Genomic DNA, 21,231 nt, shown 5'->3' on the forward strand with positions numbered 1-21,231 from the left:
AGTGCAAACTAGTGTTTCCTGTGCAAGTATTGAGATGCAGATCCCACTTTCTCAGCTCATAATGGGGGCTGTCAGAAATGTGTGTGTGTGTGTGTGTGTGTATGTGTGTGTGTGTGTGTGTGTGTGTGTCTGTGTGTGTGTGTGTGTGTGTGTGTGTGTGTGTGTGTGTGTGTGTGTGTGTGTGTGAGTGGGTGAGGATGTTCGCCCGGGACAGATTCTCACACATCTGCTAACCTGCTTTTCTAATGGGGTGCAAATGGGCCTCCATTGTCCAGGCCTGCAGGCCCGGTTGGAACGACCCGACACGTTCAGCAACGACTTCAGCTTCGCATGCACACGGGACACACTCATGTTTACGTATATCACCTAATGGGTATGAATAGAAGTAGCACAAACTTAAAAAAAAATAGGAATACGATCATGTATAATGCCCTTGTTTTGTTTTGTTAGTGCACGATAATGTTTGTAGTAATGTAACACTATGTTTTATCTGGAAAATATATTTGTGGTATGCATTTCTATATTAACAATAACAGTTTGCTGGAATGTATAATGTATGAGTTTGCGGGCGTTGTTTGACATAAGTGGAAAACTTTTGCTCTCCACTATTTGTTTTTCATATTTCCTCATAATAATAAAACACATTAGCTTGCATGGTTCTTTGCTGGAGTGGAAGGAGATCTGTGCTCTTAAATCCAAAAACATTTCTAAAGCTGAGTTTTACTAAGCAGCCACAACTCGGCTGAAATGATTTTTACTAGGCGCTGTTGCTGACTTGGAGTTGGGGGATGGGGGTTTAACAGGAGGGGGAGCAATACGGGGTCACACAGGAGGAGAACCGGGGGGGAGGAGGGGTCGCTTTTTTTTTTTTTTTTTCTTTCTCTCCGGGCTCTAGGAAAGAAAGGAAGGAAGCCAGAGCCGAGCAGAGAAGCCCAAACCGAGTGAGGAGAGATGGATGGTGGGGGGAGGGACTGGAGCGAGAGCGCTGCTTATTGGTAGGCTGCGGCTCTCTCTCCCTGGATGGATTGACTTAACACGGGTCGAATTACACCATTTGCCGTGCGTTAGTTTGTTTTTCTCCCAGCCAGGAGAAGTTGATTCACTGCGACACGCACAATATTCCCTTTTTTTCCTTTTCTGGGGGTTTGGGATTTACAGCAACGCAACAACAAAAAGGATACAAATTAAGCATTTCAGATGAGGTGAGTTTCTTTTGCCGCTCCGTGGATTGTTACTTTGTTACGCAGTGAAAGTCCGAGTGGGGAACTAGACAGAAGTCTTTGCTGGGATAAAAGAGAGAGAAAAACATATTTTTTTTAACCACATCGCTACGCTGCTCTGCACCGATGGTTGCAGGACGAGAATAGTTCAGCGTCAGGACTATTTGACTTTACTGCCTCGATCCGATTTACTATTCATTCATTCCTCTCATGACCGTCATATTTATCTGTCCTGCTCGGAAGCGATTCTTTCCCCAGCGCTCATAAAAGCAGCGTAGCGGAGTGTGAACCAGCATCTGAAGTCAACTCTGTGTTTGCGCGACAGCTGACCCTCCGAAAGCTGTCAGAAATCTGGATTCTGTTTAGTTATATATCCGCATCTTTGTATCACACTGGTGCATCTAAATCTAAGTGAGCTGTTTGGATAAACGCGCTTTGTGTAGATCGACATTAGTAGTTTTGTTGTTTTTTTTATTCCGAGCGATATCCACACGCCCTCCTTTATCTCCAAATCGGCATTAAATCAATGATTTGCACGCAGCGTAGTACGGACAGCGCGTCGTTAATGTTTATGTCTTTTCCCTCTGGTTTCCAAAGTTAATAGTAGTGGAAAAGGGGGGCTGGTGTATCTGTGCACGGGGGGGGAGAGGGGAGGGAGGGTGCGTGGTCGTGGCACAGCTTTGAAGATCAGTCATCAGTGCGCAGGGGCCCGGGGACGCAGACCGAGCAGCCAGTCCCCCCAAAATAATGCTCATATGTGGCGAGCGGAGCTGAAATCTTACGCGCAACTGGATAAAAAAAAAAAAAACACAGAGAAAAAGTGGGGCCCGGCTGGAGCTTAAAATAAGAGGAATATTACATGCTGGGTGTTTTCTCTTAAATGGATTACCGAAGGAGTACGACACTCGGTCGGATTGCCCCATTCACGAGTGAATTCGGACACACAAGGTAAGGTGTCCTCAAAGATTTATTTGAATTATTGATCATCTATTTCTAGGATGCACTCGGAGGTGAAGCTCTTATTCAGATGGAACTCGGATTAGATAAAGGACACAATATCACTGCTGGTCTCTTTGCTATCCGGAGAGCTACTTTGCGAACACAATTCATACAAGGACATTTCATTTCAAAGTAAAATATATCAACAATTTTTTTACAAACGGAGATGTTCGCATAGATTCACCGAGAGTAAAAATCAGAGCCACGCCAGCCTGGGTCTTTAACAGATCTCTCACGCAGGGAAGTGTCCGTATTTAAGCTCCGATTCCAGCTCATCCGCTCGGATGTGTATTGTTTCTAGTTGTGTTAAATAGTTCCAGACATAAATCAAAGTGTTTTCTCATATTTTGACTTCGTTAAAATAAAAAACTTGGGAGTAAAAAAGGTAATCTGCACATGATTGTACGAAGCTTGATGGCAGATACTAAACAATAAAAGACGAGCAGGACGGGCAGCTCGACTCCTCTCTCCGCGATGCTTTTAATCTGTTAAATGTTTTCCCCACAATTTTTATTATGGTATTGTTGTATTGGATAATAAATCGGAGAAGCGCTCGTAAGCCTTTTTGGAGGCAGCGCGAGAGCCCAGCCCCGTGCATGCGTTAAGTGCCGTGCAGGCAGTTAAAACGCAGCCCCATCACAGTTGTCACTCCACCGCTGTCCCCCGCGTCTTTGTTGTCTTTTGTGTGGAGTCCTACATGTGGGCTAAAGGGGGGCTCTGAAACAGATTCACCACGGATACAACTTGAATGCCTTTACGCATCGGTCCGCACAATGCGCGCATTGGAGCCGCTGCGTGGATTTGTGTGCGCAAAAAAAGAGGAGGGGAGCGGAGGATGCCCGTGCAAAAACTTGACAAAAAAATCACCAGCGACTAAGGAAGAGAGACAGGCGAGTAAGAGAATTGTTAATTTTGATTCACAAGGAGGGGTGAGAGGTGTGTGAGGAGGTTAGACAAGTTGAAGGGATTGTTCTGTTGTGTCTCATCATTTAAGGATTTGGCCAAATGAAGTAAATTAGCAAAGGGAGATGAACCACAATCGCAACCGCAGGACTTATTTTGAAGTTGTCTGGTGTGCTAAATGTATTCTTTAAAAAAAAAAAAGACCAAAAAAGGGTATACTCATATTTAATTTTAGTTTGTCTGTGGTTAAAATATATTGCAGTGCAGTCCCCTTTCCAGAAATAAAAACAGATGTGTAGAGTTCAATGAAACTCTGAAGCGTCACAGCTCTGTCTCGGAGAACCCAAAGCTTAGTTAGCGAATCTATAAACTTGATATTGGCAGGAGTAACCCCCCGGCTCCATCCGGGTCAGACGGCAGAACCAGCGGTGGGGTTGGCTGACAGCACAGCTGGCTGGTGCGTCCCACTTCGCCTCACTGGCCACGGGGTCGGAACTCAGCGACCAGAACGATCACCGTTAACCTCCACTACAGCCGGCCGTGACCCCGGAACAACTGCCATTGAACCGTACCGCGATCGGCATTAACCCCTCTAAAACCGTGCGCTTGTGGTTGCCCCCTCCAAAACCGCTGCACGGAAATCACATCGTTCAATGCTAAATTGGAGTGATAAAAGTTTGACCCTGTGCGAAGCATCTGGAGTCGGTGTGTTTATATTGCAGGCTTTGTCCCCGTCAGAACCCCCCTTTTAGGAGCCCCAGAACAGCTCTCCCCAACACAGGTCCACCAAACCGGGGGTGGGGCTCCATTGTGTTGACTTGCCCAAAGCCCCCTTTGTTTCCTGGTCACACCTGCAGCTCAGCCCCCTTTTGTGCTCGACTATAGCAGAACTACTGCTGAGAACAGCCTTTCTCCTGTTTCACTCCGCCTCTCTCCAAGGTGGAGAAGAAAAGGAGGGAAGCGAGGTTTAGGGTGGCACAGCCCCTTCTGCTGCCAAATCTCTGAAGCAACAAGTCCAACCAAGCCCCCCCAGAAGTGATCCTTAGGTAAATAGCACGCGATTAGGGGGCAGTGGTTTATTACTGAAGTGGGAAAAGGAGCAATAATCATTTCTGGGCCTGTGTGGTGGCTGCTCTAATCATCTGGCTGACTCACTTCCCCGTGTGGCTGCATCTTGATTACTTTCTCAGAGCAGTTGGGAGCCCGACACAACCGTGGGTATTGGACGTATCCGGTTTTGGACGCATGCACGCATTTAGACATACATGCACTAAGTGTGAAGAGGGAGATGTCTGACACCAAACTCCCGGGCTATCTGATCTCCTGGGCTGTACAGACCAGTACAGGTGCAAGATGACAAGCCGAGCAGCCTGGAGCATCATCCATTGTCCTGCTGGGATTACATCCACCCATCGCGCTCGCACACAACCTACGAAACCTCACGCACCTCTGTTGTTTCTCTCCCTTTTATTAGCCCCAATTTCTCCCAATAGGACTTCCCTGCAAAAACACACCGATTCAGTGTTGTAGTGTGTGTTGGGGGGGGGGGGGGGGGGGGGTTATGGCTGACATGGGCCAGTGAAAGCACAGCTAACAGGAGAATGTGTTAATCTGTCATTTTAAGCTCAGGACACTAAATCTTCAGCTGTAACTACCAGAATTGGGCTACAGACCCACCCGTCGGTAGGAATAGCAATCCAGCAGACCCCCTCCCACCTCCCCCTCCCCGTGTTTAACACCGTGGGCCCGAGCCAACAACATCAGCAGGGAAAGTGCGTGGTTGTAGGACACCGAAAAGCCTGTAATAACAGAGGTAGAGAGAGGGAGAGAGGCATGGCTGAATGGCACAGCGTTGCGTGACAAGCCCAGCATCTTTAGGCTTGTTGAGGCCTATATGTGTGTATGCACTCGCACACACACAGACACACACTGGAGGGCAGGAACCAGAGAGCGCAAAGGAATAGTCAATAGAAAACACGCTGGGCTCACTAGAGATTGAGAAGTAATTTTAGATCGCTGACCTCTGGATGTCTTCTGTTTCTGTTTTACATTAAAGTTTCTGAGGAAAGCCTTCGCCTCCACAGTGTGGCTATTACCATGCAAGGAATCATGGGAGATTGGAGCTGGGTCTCTACCTCTCCGAGTGTTTTTCTCCTGAATTGTTTAGTAAGGGAGACCGGCAGGAGAAAGCGGTGCGTGCTCACGATGAGGGGAGGATGTAGAGCAGGACTCTAAATTCTGACAACCAAGGAAATGATTTACCTGTGAATACAGTCGAGCCAAGTTTGGACTGGAAGTACAGCCTGCAGCATGTATGATAGCACCATAGAACTGAACCGTGGAGTTGGTTTATTTACCTTTCAAAGCTCCTCTTTTTTTTCCCTATTGTTGTGCGTTTGGTATCTATTCCTGTCCCTGGCTTCTCCTCGAAACTCAGCAGTTTATTGCTTGGGTTTTCATACAGCACATTTCTTGGTGTGAGAGCGTCTCAACCAGGTAGTAAAAAAAAGAAAATAAGCTGCTACGCTTTTAAGGAACACCACCGTTGCGGAGCGGTGTCATCATTTCTCGTTTAGATTAAGTTGCTGACAGTAGTTCCTCCGTATAGATCTGTGAGTCCGCATGCATAGATCTGCAGATCGCTTGTGTCCAGAGATTCATTTGTATCCAGATCAGAGAAGTGTCTGCGGCAGCCTCATTGATGTTTGCACTTATAGGGAAGCCCTCTTACAATATATATTTTTTTTATTATGTCACAGCATCAAAGCTTTAATTTAACTATTAAGTGGACTAATTGAGATGAAGTGCTATCTTGTCCAGACATTGCATTACTTAGTCATAATGACATTCCTCGTTCAAAGACCTCAGTATCCCACAGAGTGCTGAATAGCCATGATTACACATCGTTGATGACTAAAACATGCGGGCATTACTCTGCTTGCATTATTTTTAGTGACACATCATCGTACAGGAAATATTTAGACTAAGTATTAGTTCCTGGGACAGGCGGTGTGTGCATTATATCAGGCTTTAATGAAGGGTAGCCCGTTTGTGTATTATATTATTAACGCCTCATTTTCTACTTGACGGCCGCGTGTATTAGTTTAATTTTGTGTTTTAAACTTTAAAGGTTTTTTGAAAGATTAAAAAAAAAAACGTTCAAACACTCCCCAGCCTTTTAACAAGATGAAAGTCACCAGATTGTGTGGATTACTAAATACTCACATGGCCTCAGTGATATGGTAAAGTCCATAGACGGCCCCTTTTCTGGCTGCTGTACTGTCATACTTCCTGTGTGGATCAATCAAAGCACTAATGGCTTGGCAGGCAAGGCCCACTGACAGCACTGGAGCAGGTGTGCTTTGGGGCTAATTGAAAAATGAGTCAATACTGTGTGTGTGTGTGTGTCAGTGTGTGTGTGCATGCACATGCATCAGTCTTTGCATTACACCATTTGAAGGAGTGATTATGTATGTGCAGCCGCGTGTGTGTGTGTGTGTGTGTGTGTGTGTGTGTATCCCAGTGTGCGCCCAGCTAATCCATCCCTCTGCCTGTGTGACGTCTCCCGGTAAATTGTTTATATCCGTTCAGGCTTTGCCTGCATGAATAATTTGTTTGCCTTATAAATATTTGAATGTACACCGATCATTAATATGCACAGACACAGTCTGTCTCTAAAGCACTCCTCCGTGCACTAACATACACACTAAACTCCTTCCACTCCCACAATGAATTATTACCAATGTAGTTGCTGGCGTATCATGTCTACAAACTATTATCCACGACAACAACAAAAAAAATACTACTATATCAGAACAGGCGTCTATGCGTTGATCCTCCCTCCGACAAAATGAGTGAATCCCTGCAATAAAGCACACCCGCCCCACGGAGAAGGGCTAGTGCGATAACAGCCAACGGAGCGCTAATAGAAGTCAGCTAAGGTCAGACCAGACGCTACACTAGTGATGGTGATTAAGTTGCAATGTGCTGATTAGTGTTGAGCCTGGCCCAGTACAAACCAATCGGGGCACAGATGCACAGAGACAGCAGGCCCGCTACGCTTCTAACGGAGTGGACTTCCGCCGCATCCAACACACACGGAGACACCCCACCGGTCACTTGGCTGACCTTCCCTCAGACAGCAGATGCAGCGAGAGGTGGAGGGGAAATGCCAAGCACTGCCACTGAGAGTTCAGTCATCAATCAGCACAAGAAGGGCTGCGTGTGTGCCTTATGTTTGTACGTCGCGTCGCGGGGATCGTCGAGAAAAAGGAAAAATTCACTGCGGGAATTCTTTTGTTTCTTCCCTCCATTGTTTAATTGTCGAGCGCTAAATATAAACATGAAACACATCAAGCAACCAAAGCATGCGTTCTGTGTGTGTTTCCAGGTAACATCTCCACCAGAGTGAAACAGGAAGTGTCGTCTGTGAGCAGCCATGGGCCAGAGAGCTGTGCTTCTGCTCAGTGAGCTGCTGCTGCTGCTGCTGCTGACAGCCTCACGCACTCTCCTCGCAGTCAGCTTCCCCGAGGACACCGTGCCCCTCGACGTCGTTGACGCACACTGTGAGTACACCAGCGAGAACGAGCAGAGGAGGGGGGGGGGGGGATGAGATTACAATTGGAAAAAAGAAAGTTAACACTTAATGTGCATTTTTTTACTCACTCCGGTCACGTGGGGAATAAAAGAAAAACACCGGCGGCCTCCTTCTTTCTAGTCGTGTCAGCAGTTCAAGACACTAGCATGCCATATTCATAGTAATAACATCAATCTGCTCGATGGGCAGTTGTACCATTAAGTGGATCCCATTTTCATCTCCGTGATGTACTGGAAGGAGGGAGAGATGTGCTGACGTAGGCAGCCATTATCCAACGTGCAAACAAAAACACAATGACACACATAGATATAATTATACAGAAGACGCTGCAGATCTTTGTACTGTACCATTACCTTAACTGCAGGATTTGCAGAAAGCACACACACACACACACACAGTGTATTTCCTTTTAATCAGTGCAGTAGAGTTACATGGCGAGTGTGGTTTTTTTATGTGCAAAGGTGTTTGCTTCTACCACAAGTTCCCCCCCGTTAACGGTGTGTGTGTGTGTGTTTCCTCACAGTTGCGCGGAGGTACCCTGTGTTCAGAGGCAGGCCCTCTGGCAACGAGTCACAGCATCGCCTCGACTTTCAGCTGATGACCAAGATACAGGACACTCTGTTCATCGCTGGCAGGTAAAAGCAACACACACATACGCACCATCTCTCTCTTTCACACATCCCCCCCTCACTAATATACTCAGTCATTCTTTGGCAGGTAAACAGCGGCGTTAAAGGGGGGGGAAAGCTCTTACTGTTATTGGATCTGTGGCTTCTAGACCTGCATTTGATGTATATGGACAGTATTGATCCAGGAAAGGCGTCTATCATGCCGGCTTGACGCTCTGTCAGGGATTTCTTGGCATCTTTACATGTCTTTTTTGGGTTATTTATGGGCGCTGGGATTAATCCGACCGCCAGCACAAATAGCGTATCAGGAAATCAGCTCGGCATCTACAGTATAAAACTCCCACCTCCGCAGCCCCCCCACAATCCCCAGCACCATGCATCGCTGTTGTCAGGTCGATCTTCCTTTATGCCAGTTTGGGGTATTCATATGTTTCCACTAAAATTGAGGTAAAGTGTTGCTCTCTGTGGGTTGATAACATTTTGTTCCCCCATTGTTTTATTACATTTTTTAGAACCAACGTATAATCAACACAATAAGCGTTTCTCATGTGAAATGATGCAGCAGAGGGGTTATTCAGGTTTTCAACAAGCCTTTGCATGAAAACCATCCGCTATTCATCTACTCTCCAACGCCCTGTTTGTTGTTCACATAAAACAGACATTTCAATGTCAATATTTTCCAGGTTTTGACAGAAAACTACCCAGTTAAATTGTTTAAAACCCATTTCCCTTGGATTTTAGATTACTGCGAACAAAGAAAGTTATGTATTTCCAACCGTGAGAAGAGGCTGAAAAAGATAGTTCACAGTAAATGAGATCCTCTAATGACAAGTACCGCGCAGAAAAGAATATTCTCGTAATGCAGATACAATGCAGATGAGCTGCTGATTATGCACAAGAGTCCCTCCAAGAATGCCAAACAAAGAAATTACTAAAGCCACATAGATGTGTTGGAAATGGGATTTTTAAACCGAGACCTGAATTCATTTTTAAACAGAATTTGATATGCTTCTATTGAACAAAATGTTTTATTTTCAAAACAGAAAAACGAGTTGCATTCTTTGTTTAGCTGTGTTGCTGAGCTGGGTGTTGTGTCTGCCGTCTGTCCACAGAGATCAAGTGTACCTGGTCAGTCTGAGAGAATCCTACAGGAATGAGATCATTCCTTACCGGGTAAGATTCCCACCACAAGCTGCTCTCTCAGTCCACAAACACTAAAAATGGCTCCATAGAAAAAATACAGCCATTCATCTGAAACCGGACAGGTTGTAAAACGAGTGGAAAAGAGACGACTGTGTGTGTGTGTGTGTGTGTGTGTGTGTTTTTACTGTGCCATGCATGTGTCTAATGCTCCAATGTTGGTTTTCACAGAAACTAACATGGCGTTCGGGCCAAGCGGACAGAGACACGTGTGCCGTCAAGGGAAAGCACCGCGTACGTATAAAAACAAAAAATAATCACCTCTCACCTTTTGCTTGCCACTAAATCTTGCGCCTCTAAACCCGCCGTCCCGTGTCTTGTTTTCAGGACGAGTGCCACAACTTCATCAAAGTGCTGGTTCCCAGAAACGACGACCTGGTGTTCATCTGCGGCACCAACGGCTTCAACCCCATGTGCAGATACTACAGGGTGAGATATGCAGCTGCCGAGGCCGCTCGAAGCAATCTGAGTAACACGGCCCTTATTTGAATTTCTCGTTAACTAAATGTGACTTGTTTGACCGGTTCACGTGCGTTGCCGGTGTGTTTGCTCGTCTTCCTGTCCCTTGACAAAATGTTTTTTTAACGCGTGGGTGATTGTTGTGTTCCCCCTTCAGCTGGATAACCTCGAATTTGATGGCGAGGAGATCAATGGACTGGCACGATGCCCATTCGACTCCAAGCAAACCAACGTTGCCCTTTTCGCTGGTAAAGGTCAAACACACACACGCCCACGCTCATAGTTAGTCTTGCCGAAGGAAAACTAATGGGTTCCTACTTATGCTCTCATTATCACCCCGGTGTCTTTTGCCACAGCAAAACGGTGCCTGGAGCTATAACAACGCAGATAATCAAGCTCTTTTAAAAGACAAGAAATAGCGCAGCATTGAAGAGCTGATTACCCTTGTTGTTGGTGACTGTACGCTCCATTTTTTCCTTCTCTTTAGAGGGGAAGCTGTATTCGGCAACCGTAGCCGACTTCCAGGCCAGTGATGCTGTCATCTATCGCAGTATGGGTGATGGATCAGCCCTGAGGACCATCAAATATGACTCCAAGTGGCTGAAAGGTAAGCGATTGCCTCTTTATCACTCTCATCCTTCCCTTTACTTTCCTGGAGAAACCCACGTCTTGCTGCCAGCCAAACTAAAGGCCCCCGGTGCCGTTGCATGGTGTTTGCATGTATGTGGCTGTTTGTTTTTTTGGAGTGAAAGAGCGCTCTCCTGCCTTGCCAAGCTCCATGGAGATATGGCCTGTTCCCTCCCAGGAAATCTAGGTCACCCCCAGTCATATACAGCCTTGTACAAATCCCTGAAATATTCAACATGCACAGTGGTGGTGACGGTGCAGAAATACCCTTCAAGTCTCTGCTTCTGTCTTCTCCCCTCAGAACCTCATTTCCTGCACGCAGCGGAGTATGGGAATTATGTGTACTTTTTCTACCGAGAGATCGCAGTGGAGCACAGCAATCTGGGAAAGGTAAGACAGTGCACCTGCCGTTTAGAATGCATTACATATTCCACGCGGATACGGTGTGCAGGCCTTTATCCACCGGAAAAGGCTTACACCTCCCTCGGTGCATGGCGTTTCTGCCACAAATGGCCCCGGTGGTAATAGGGCCCATTCAGGCGATGACAGCACATCGCATTAGAATACATGAGAAATTTCAACAGCCAGTGTTTGCTGGGAATGCTCTACTAATGTAAAACCATTACACAGTGAGAGGATTTGTGTGCGCTCTGTGCCCGCTTCTCACCGGCGACACATGCAGAGGGCATTAGGATGCTCTCTGCTCGGGGCCAACTTCAGATCTCTTTGCCCATGCCTCATCCTGAGCGGGTCTGGCCGAGCTGCAGGAAGCCGACATCCGCCATCGACCCGCCATCAACCGCCAGCCAATGAATATTTCAACCCTACTAATGCTTGTGTGACACCTGGCCTCTGATGGAGGTTTGCACTGGTAAATAATTAAAAACTGTCAAAGCCAACTGCTTCACACACTTCATTTATATACTCTATTGCCTTGATAACAAGCGCAATCAAACACACTATGGCAACGGTGCTGCGTCGGGCCGGGCGAGGCCATCGGACGTGTTCTTTATTTAAACGTTTGCTCCCGTCAGTGTGAACAATCTCTACACACAAAGTAAAAGAGTGTGCGTTAAGTCGTCTGTCCCGAGATGCTACAGGATGGAGAGAGATGCATTATTCAGCACGTTGAAGTGTTTTTTAGTGACGTTCCCTCAGCTGCCTTCCGCTTCCACCCGCCTCTCTTAAACCCCGTCTCCTCGCAGGTTGTGTATTCTCGCGTGGCCCGGATCTGTAAGAATGACGTCGGCGGGTCACAGCGGGTGCTGGAGAAGCACTGGACGTCTTTTGTGAAGGCCAGGCTGAACTGCTCAGTGCCGGGGGAGTCCTTCTTCTACTTCGATGTGCTGCAGTCCATCACTGACATCATCGACATCAACGGCGTCCCCTCAGTGGTGGGCGTGTTCACCACACAGATGAACAGGTGAGCCGCGGCTACTGTTAGATGTTGAAGCGACCAATAAGGATGGAAAACGGAGGTTTAGGAGGCATGCATGGATGTTTCATGGATGGATTTATTTTTCCCCACAGTATCCCGGGGTCAGCGGTGTGTGCCTTCTCCATGGCCGACATAGAGAAAGTATTCTGGGGCCGGTTCAAAGAGCAGAAGACTCCCGACTCTGTGTGGACTCCATTTCCAGAGGAGAAGCTGCCCAAACCTCGGTATGGAAAAAGAACATTCCCAAAAAAAACCTTCTAAAGCATTCAAGGAAAAAAGCAAAAAAGCAAACATTAAACAAGGCTTTCCTTGAGCAGAAGGTTTACCTGTTTACCACCTGACACCACCCCCCCAGCCCCATTTTCTAAACCTCTTTGTCCAGGTTAAACCCAATGACATCAAATCTTTTTCACTTGTAAGGGGGCAAGTTATTAGCTTTGACCCAGCACACACAGAATCACCATCTGCTGATGATTAAATTATTAATTTGGTATAATTAGACGCATTGCATATTTAACCTGTTTACAGTCAGCACGTATATTTGTAGCCTTGCCCTGTGTCCAAAACACAAAGTCCACAAAGCACCTCATTACCCCCGTAAATCATTAATGGAGGATAACCATGCATATGTATATTTTTTGTTTCCAGCCGAGGCCCTTTTGAGATCCTAATAAGCACCTGCTCCTCTCCCCCCAACCTCCCCGTTGCACTTTTGATCCATTTCAATACATGCTATTATTACTCCCTGGTGTGTGATCGTATAGGCTGATCTTTGACCTTTTGCCCTCTGTTCTTGTGCACCCTCCATCCTAGGCCCGGGTGTTGTGCAGGTCATGGTCCAGCTGCGTCCTTTAAGAGCTCCATCGAGTTCCCGGACGACACCCTGCAGTTCATCAAGTCCCACCCCCTCATGGACACAGCTGTGCCTTCTATTGGGGATGAGCCGTGGTTCACCAAGACTCGCGTCAGGTAAACCCAGAACCTGTCTTATCACAAGCAGATTTTCCTGTTTAAAATAGACAATATTATATTACAATATAATCAAAGAAAGAGACTTAGAAATCTGACCACGCATCTGATGCAGTTTTTCAATATTTAATGCTACAGATGCCTTCAGATCAGTACTGAGGTTCTAGTTTTGTCACACCTGCAGATATCAATATTGACATCCTTTAATCTACCGTGTGCTACTGTGCAAGAGCCCAATGTTTGTATTCAAAATGGCTTCTCCTGTTTGGAGCGGGATAACCCCTGCTGTGAGTAACACATGCTTCTCTGCTGTGTGTGTGTGTGTGTGTGTAGGTACAGACTGACAGCGCTGGCTGTGGACAATGAAGCAGGACCTCACAAGAACTACACGGTGGTGTTCATCGGGGCCGAGTCAGGGGTTGTCCTCAAGGTTTTGGCCAAGACCTCCTCTGTGTCTCTGAATGACAGCCTGCTTCTGGAGGAGATAGATGTCTTCAACAAGGCCAAGTAGGAATACACACACTTTTTTACTCTCTTTTTTGCCTCCCCTCTCTTTTTTTCCCTCCTCACCTTCTAACCGAGGAGTCAGCAACTCTTAAAGTGAAGCATCCTGGCACAGATGGCCGCGTCCGTCTGCTTTCTGTGCATGCACAGTATGTGTCGGATTTCTTTTGTGTGGACGCGAACATCCCCAGTGTTGTGTGTTCAGAGGTTAAAATCCTGTTAAACTGTGAGAGAAAGCTTATACTGCTTCTCCGCCTAACAAGTGTTTAACTCTACGGAGACTGAAACAGTAGACAGAGCTATCTGATAGACCTCTGATCGTGTTTCTGTCTTCCCTCCCCAGGTGCCTGTCTAACCACGAGGACGACAAGCGTGTCCTCTCGCTGCACGTGGACAAAGACGCCCACAGCCTGTACGTCGCCTTTTCGAGCTGTGTCATCCGTATTCCTCTGAGTCGCTGTGAAAGGCATTCTTCCTGCCACAAGTAAGTGACACGCTACTGCACACGTAGGGGATTAACATTCGAACGGTAGGTCATAGGTTTGTGACTTTATTGTTTTGTGTTTCAGTAAATGCCATAAAATGGGGAACAGTTTTTGGTTAATGTTCAACCCAATCATAAATGATCATAGTACACTTCCCAGAAAGATTAAACCCGACGTTCTCATGGTGTGTGTGTCTCCAGGTCCTGCATCGCATCAAGGGATCCCTACTGTGGCTGGATGCCCCAGGGGGCCTGTGAGAGGATACAGCCTGGTGTTTTGTGAGTTCAAGCCTCAGCTGTGATACAAAGTGATAAACTATTATAGATGAGAAAAAACAAGACAAAGAATTCTTGCAACTCTTTGATTTATATCTCTGTGTCTTCGTCACTCTCTTTTCAGGAGTGGATACGAGCAAGACGTTGAATTTGGAAACACTGCTCACCTTGGAGACTGCCACGGTACGAATGTCATCTCGATGGCATGCCGACACATATAAACACACACCCAGATACTGACACACACATGTACGCAAAAACCAACATTTACACATACACACACACACCATGAGCCTGCACACTCACATCAGTAACCACTCCAGTAACTTTGCCCCTACATTAAGTCTATGTGCAGTATTAACACACACATCTGCATACAGTACATGGCCACCTGTAACGTATGCCACCTTCGAGGCGGAAACATGGACATGTACAATTGAGGGTCATGTTCAGTCGGTGCAAAAGGGTAGAGGTATATCTTAAGATTTATCAGATTTTTAGTTGAGAAAAAAAAAACCCTGTCCCTTGGTTTGTACCAACTAAACATGACCCTGGCTGAACCTCAGTATTGATCAGAACCAGAGGGCCTCCAGTGAGAAAAGGCCACTGCTAGCGGGCGCTTTACATCTGTATTATTGAACCAAATAAACTGCACTCTTGGTGTCTCTTAGGACTTTTAAGTTTTTACTTCTGAATTCCTTTATACTGATGTCTTGTCCTTTTAATTCTTTTAGTGTTTTTGGGCAGTACATCAGCGCCAGATTACAAATCATTTGGCGACCCTACCTCTGGTTAGTTTGATCTTTTACTCAAATGGTTACTTTCCTTGAGTTCGGCATCTCCAACCCCTGTCTTTCCACCACTGCCGCATTCATCTTTTTCTTACTGAACACCTCCTGAATGCTAATCACCTGCTTCATCTCCATCGTCACAAACAGCAGATTCATAGACGACATCAGTGCTCAGTCTCAGCACAGATTCACTTCCTCCTTTTCTGCTCATCACTTCCTGTTCTGATCCGTCCTCACACTTGCATGCCCCACCATCCCTTGGCATCCTTACTGTTGTGTACCAACCCCTCCTTGAAACCTCTAGTATCCTCTCCCGTTTCCCCCTTCCAAATTGTCTAAAAACAAAAATGTGCATTCATTGTTCTGTGAATGTGAACTGTAATAAGGATTATTCACTATTGTGTCCAATGCTAACCTTAAAAATTACCCAATGCCCATGCCTACTAACCGGGATGATAACCGTATGCTTTACCCACGTCTGCACAGTTTGGTAACAATTTGTTTGTCACCACAGACATGGACTTTTCATCAGCGCCAGTCACTGTCCTCCCCAGTGGGGCCATTCACCCCCCAGTACTCATACCCACTCAGAGCCCCAGCTCTGGGTCTGGTCCAGAGCTCTACGGCTCTGGCTTTGTGCAGCAGGATGACCCAGCCACCTCCCATTCTTTAGACTCTATCCCAGGGGGCCAAGAGGGTAAGGCCCACAGGGAGGCAGCCAACATGCTGCAATGAGCCTGATCTGATAGCTGCCAACAACTCTCACTAAGTCGCACACAAATGAATCCACATATAGGCAAACACACACATGCAAATACACACTGGCAGCTATTTAGCATTTCCATTAGATCAAATGGCAGATTGTAATTTAGACTATTTTCTTTTTTAAGTAGACATTTCCATACATAATTTATGCTGCTACACACATATTTTTTATGTTAGTATTGTTTTCTTTCATTCATATTGTTATTTTCAAATGTTCTTTCTTTCTTTTAAATGATTTATTCCTAGTTTTCTAATAATCAAACCTAACACTCACTGTTTCTCAAAATCTTTTGTTTTTATTTAGCTTCCGTCTCTGCCAGTATAGATCTTATTAACTCTAGCTCTAGTAATAGTTTACCCCGGCTGATAGATCATTGACTGGGCCTGCTTTGCCACATCACTACTGTGGCTGCACCGTGGATGACTAACTCTTTCAATGTCTGTGGTCACTAACAAACTTCCAGTAGAGCTCAAGTACCGCTACTCTTTCGTCTGACGGACTTCCTGCTGGTTGATCTCTTGCGTGAAAACTCCTAACCCTCTGGTGCCGGATAAACGCATGACAAAAAACACTAGTGCAACGTGGATCAAAGCAACACTTTAAGACTTCCCTTCTGAACTAACATAGAACCGCTTCTTATAGATGGTGAAATGGAACGTGGGTACCTAACAGCTTCTGTCAATTTTCACCATATTTCTTCTTCATCTGGATCAAGATGAAACGGAATATGTCACTCTGTATGTGGTTATAGTTGACTGACTAGCTTGTGTAAAATCAGAAATTCATGCACGGTTGTGTTCTCACACAAAATGCACATGTCTGCTGTTGAGTGGGGAAGGATGCTTCACCAAGCACTCGTTCTGTTTGCCAGGAAGTTTACCAATGCGTCAATGTTTTGTAGGTGTGTGGGATAACCAAGCAGGTGAGACCAACCAGATGGTCCACATGAACATCCTCATCACCTGCGTGTTTGCTGCTTTCCTCATGGGTGCCCTCCTGGCTGGTCTGATTGTTTTCTGCTACCGAGACTCATTCCTCCGTAAGCCAAGACATGTCCACAAGGATGCAGAGTCGGCACCGTCCTGCTCCGACTCCACTGGCAGCTTTGTCAAGCTCAACGGCCTCTTCGACAGCCCTGTGAAGGTACAGCCATAAAACCGGCTCCAATGCTACATCAAAGTCTTTTGTGTTTGTGTTGAACGGTGTCTAATGTTCCTTTTTTTATTGTTTTTTATTTTTTAGGAGTACCAGACCGACATTGATTCTCCCAAGCTGTACACCAATCTGCTGAGCAACGGCAAAGACCTGAATTCACCTAATGGAGACACCAAGACCATGATCCTGCGGGATGGCTGTCAGCCCCCTGAACTGGCTGCCCTGCCTACACCTGAGTCCACCCCTGTGCTTCAGCAGAAAAGTCTGCAGCCCATCAAAAACCAGTGGGAGAGGGCTCATGGAAAGGCCAGTGGGCCTCGTAAGGAGTCCAACTCAGCAGCCAAGAGTCCTCAGTTCCTTCTTTCTTCTCCTGCTCCTCCGAGCGCCAACCACCCTCACCTCGCCTTGGGACACTCCCACATCCCCAGTGCGGTCGTCTTGCCCAATGCTACACACGATCACTCTAACCAGGAAATGGGAGATGATACACTGCCACATTCGTCTGAAAGGAAGTCGAAGAACCCAGATCCTAAGGGAGGTAGAAAAGACCAGAAAAGGTCTGTGGATGCCAGAAATACCCTAAATGACCTTTTAAAACACCTTAATGACTCAGTGGCCAACCCCAAGGGCATTCTTCAAGAGGGATCAGGGCCTCGCCCAAGACAACATCTTACACTGGAGCCCATGGAGGAACTGACTGAATTACCACCCAAGGTGCCCAGTCGTGAGGCTTCCCTGTACTCTCCCTCCTCCTCCCTGCCGAGGCACAGCCCCACCAAGAGGGTTGATGTGCCCATGCCCAGCAGTCCCACAACACCAACGGGTAGCCTGAGCATGGGGGGCACCCTGGAGAGGCAAAGAGGGGCCTACCAACTCCACCGGAGTGCCTCTCACAGGCACTCCTTATCCACCTCACCAAATGGGGTAACCATGGGGGTGTCTGTGTCTCGCCAACACAGTATGAACAGAGGGGGTTACATGCCCCCAACACCCCCCTCCAGACTTGACTCCCAAGGCGGAATGATGGGGCCAGGAATGCACTCAGCCCACCCATCGTCTGTACCCCGACAGGGCAGCTACAGTGGGTATGGCTCACTCCCTCGCACAGGGCTTAAACGGACCCCATCGCTAAAGCCAGATGTGCCCCCTAAACCCAATGGGTTTTCTCCACAGACTCCACAGATGCGAGTGGTCAATAAGTACAGTTATTAAAAGAGCATGGACACTTCTGAGTGAGCTCTCGGCCTTGACTGTAGTAGAGCTTTGAGCCCTGAGGGCTTGGGGGGGCTACGGATGGGGTAGGCCCTCATGTGTGTGTTTGTGTATCAAATTGAGGTGTGTTCCCCCTTTAAATGATATGCACATTCACTCACACTAAAAAAGGGAAAAATCACATGTGGCCAAAGATACTCCTTGGGGCTTTTTCGCTCCCTACATCTCCATCTCCCTCCTTGTCACGGTAGCCACAGCATATGAACAGTGGTTAATCTACTGCTCCCCGTTGTATCTGGGCTTGGTTGTCTCCCGTCCCCATATTAGGTACGAGGTTTAGGACACCAGCTGGGGCCACTACAGTGTCTGCACGCACGGTGCCGGTTTAAAAACCGTGGAATACTTGAAGAATGGGTCTCATTTGTCACTGCCCTTGAGCACTGTCTTCCCACTAATGTGAACTGAACAAAGAGGCGAGGTAGGCCATGCCTTTGTTAGTAAGATGGCTGGGGGCCGAGGAGAGAAAATTCACATTGTGTGTGTGTTGCATAAGATACATATGACCAGAAACAGCTGAATCAAGCAGCAAGCAACCAGAGAAAAACAGTGCAAATGAATTTGTGTGTGTGTGCGCGTGTGTGTGTTGGTTGATTGGAAAGCAGATTTGTGTGTAAAGGCAGTAAACTTTATTCGGCCTTCACACTTGTTTATCAATAGTGGCCACCAGAGGATGCACCTTAAGACCCGTCTAAGTTACCGTCTCTCATTTCAATATTATTATCTCTTCTTTGGTCTAGTTTGAACCCATCTGAACCGAGTCCAACCCATATGTTTGTGTCATTCTATAGTGTTTTTGGTAATTCGGTGAGGATGAGGTGATGTTGGTCATGCTGGGTGTATACTGGGACAGGGACTCTGTAACTCACTGGGACATTTTACTTAGTATATGCTGCTATTGGTTTCAGACATAGGCATTTTTCTTGGACATATTTTTTCCTCTACCAGACTGGGATAGCCCTTATATGGGTGTGAACATCTGCTTGCGCGTGAGTGTGTGTATGTGTGTATTTCATTGCAGACGGAGGCCAATAAGTACAGTTTTCAGCAACCAGACAAACAGTTCAAACTGATACATGGGGGGGAAATGCATCCCTCCAGGACTGAAACCTCCCCTAACCTCCACTGCCCCTTTGTAGGAATTATACTGGCGGTTCATGAGACTTCTTTCTTTATGTAGCAATGGTATTAAGAAAAAAAAAACATACATTTCTCATCTCATTCTACAAATGAATATTGAACAAAATTATTTGCCTTTACATTGTTTTACTGTGTTATTTAAATAGTTTACCATATAAAACTAAAGCAACACCAATGGTTTAGCCCATGTATATGAACATATGTACATTTCAGGGCACTTCTGTTCTGTTCCATTAAACTTGTGTGTCCCCTAATAGAAGACTAGAATTTTCCTCCAACATTAATCCTATTAAAAAAAAGGTATATTAAACTGACCCTAGAACAATACATGGATGTAACACCTCCTTCATCTGTCGTGCTGGTTCTGCAGCCAATGTTCCCTGTGCAGCTTCCCCGTGAGTGGCCAGTGTACAATCAACACAACAATTTACCAATGTGTCCAAATGAGTCATGCTGGGAATGACAAGATCCTGTATATACTTAAATACTATAAATAAGGAGTATAAATATTTTTAGGCAAGTGAACCTGAATCTGTGCATTGTGTGCCTTATTCACAAAATGAACTTCTACAGTATATAATATTGGCAATGTCAATTGGTCCTCTGTATGTTATTGTCTTATACTATATAAACAAGTTTTTATACAAGCAATTAGAATATTAGCAGGATGTGTTGGAAAAGTGGAAAAGAAATTGACTGACAGACATTCCACTTGTGAATGCTAGTCTTACAAAAAGAAAAAAAAAAGTCAGGACGGTCAAAAACATTTATTTGGGGTATCAATCAATTTTTCTCCTTTACTGCCGGTGTTGAAAAGAATGGTGTTAATCCGCCACATAGCGGTGCCATGCAGTGAATGTATTTTCTTGACGGTGGGATGTCGGGTGGTTCGATCTCGCACCGCGGAGCAGTGGGCTCAACGCTGCGCATCCTGCCCGCAGCCAACGTATTAACACAGTGTTCACGTGAAAGCCGGTGGTCCCGCAGAATTCATTGCAGCGACGGGAATTGTTTCTATAGGCCAGTAGTGACGACTGAGGGATCATTTCTCTTGAGTACATTATTTGGGTGACATCTGTAATCCTATCCAAGTGTCAGTTGCCTGTTTAGCCCAAAGCCACATTTTGTTTACAAGTGATGATTGTATGTAAAGACTTTCTGCCTGTCATCTAACCAGTGTCTGGGCGCTTTTTTTCTACTCGACACATGCACACTCGACATCACACACATACACTCGACATACAATGCTCAACTGCCTTGTACATTGCAATATGAACTGGGTCTTTCTGTTGCAATCTAAATTGAAGCCTTTATATTTCAGTCTGAGCTCAGTGTCTGTGCAGATGAACCGAATTTTTTGTCATGTAATTTTTGATTTAAATACTGTGCAACATGGCGATGCCAGGCCAGCTGTATATATGATCTCCAGAGTATTGCAGCGTGTAGATATGTTGTAAAGTTGTACTGTGAATGTGTAAATAATAATGATGGTCTTGGTTTCATGATATTTTTTGTTGACTTTTTTTTTAACACGGCATGTATAGTTGAAATAAAACATTATGGCACAGAAAGAGTGACCTGGGTTGTTTGTTTTTTTATGTCGAGGACATGGAATCTAGCCTGGTTGGGCTACTTATGTTATGTCATGTGTTTTCTGGTGTGAGAGAGCATGACGGAGAGCAGCAAAGAATTATCAATCAGATGCTTAGTGCCTTGTGAAGTCAGCCTAAGAGCCGTGAGATGCCTTCGGTCCTGACAGCATGACCTGGGTGGGTATATACCCCGCCGTATGTGTCCTAGCTGAG

General features: G+C 46.1%; 1 protein-coding gene across 4 annotated transcripts; it reads left to right on the plus strand.

Moving 5' to 3' along the window:
• Positions 1-1,047: 1,047 nt before the first annotated feature.
• sema6d (semaphorin 6D) lies at positions 1,048-21,003 on the plus strand. Of its 4 annotated transcripts, XM_084018392.1 has the most exons (20): positions 1,048-1,202; positions 7,513-7,687; positions 8,243-8,354; positions 9,461-9,521; positions 9,720-9,782; positions 9,876-9,977; positions 10,165-10,255; positions 10,495-10,614; positions 10,936-11,024; positions 11,840-12,057; positions 12,165-12,296; positions 12,886-13,041; positions 13,375-13,548; positions 13,889-14,029; positions 14,231-14,308; positions 14,430-14,488; positions 15,040-15,096; positions 15,611-15,793; positions 16,764-17,005; positions 17,105-21,003. In XM_084018392.1, exons 2-20 carry the CDS (start codon positions 7,561-7,563, stop codon positions 18,227-18,229), a joined length of 3,330 nt encoding a protein of 1,109 aa, XP_083874518.1. In that variant the 5' UTR covers positions 1,048-1,202; positions 7,513-7,560; the 3' UTR covers positions 18,230-21,003. The 4 variants fall into 4 exon arrangements, with proteins under 4 accessions (XP_083874518.1, XP_083874520.1, XP_083874519.1 ...); XM_084018394.1 differs by lacking the exon at positions 15,611-15,793; XM_084018393.1 differs by lacking the exon at positions 15,040-15,096.
• Positions 21,004-21,231: the final 228 nt, after the last annotated feature.

This window comes from Eutrigla gurnardus (assembly GCF_963514095.1).
Source record: "Eutrigla gurnardus genome assembly, chromosome: 1".
Taxonomy (NCBI): Eukaryota; Metazoa; Chordata; class Actinopteri; order Perciformes; family Triglidae; genus Eutrigla; species Eutrigla gurnardus.

Coding starts and splice junctions, on each gene's coding strand:
- sema6d (XM_084018392.1), top strand. CDS start 7,561: ATGGGCCAGAGAGCTGTGCTTCTGCTCAGTGAGCTGCTGCTGCTGCTG. Junction 9,978..10,164: donor CCATGTGCAGATACTACAGG/GTGAGATATGCA, acceptor TTCCCCCTTCAG/CTGGATAACCTCGAATTTGA. Junction 14,309..14,429: donor AGGATACAGCCTGGTGTTTT/GTGAGTTCAAGC, acceptor CTCTCTTTTCAG/GAGTGGATACGAGCAAGACG.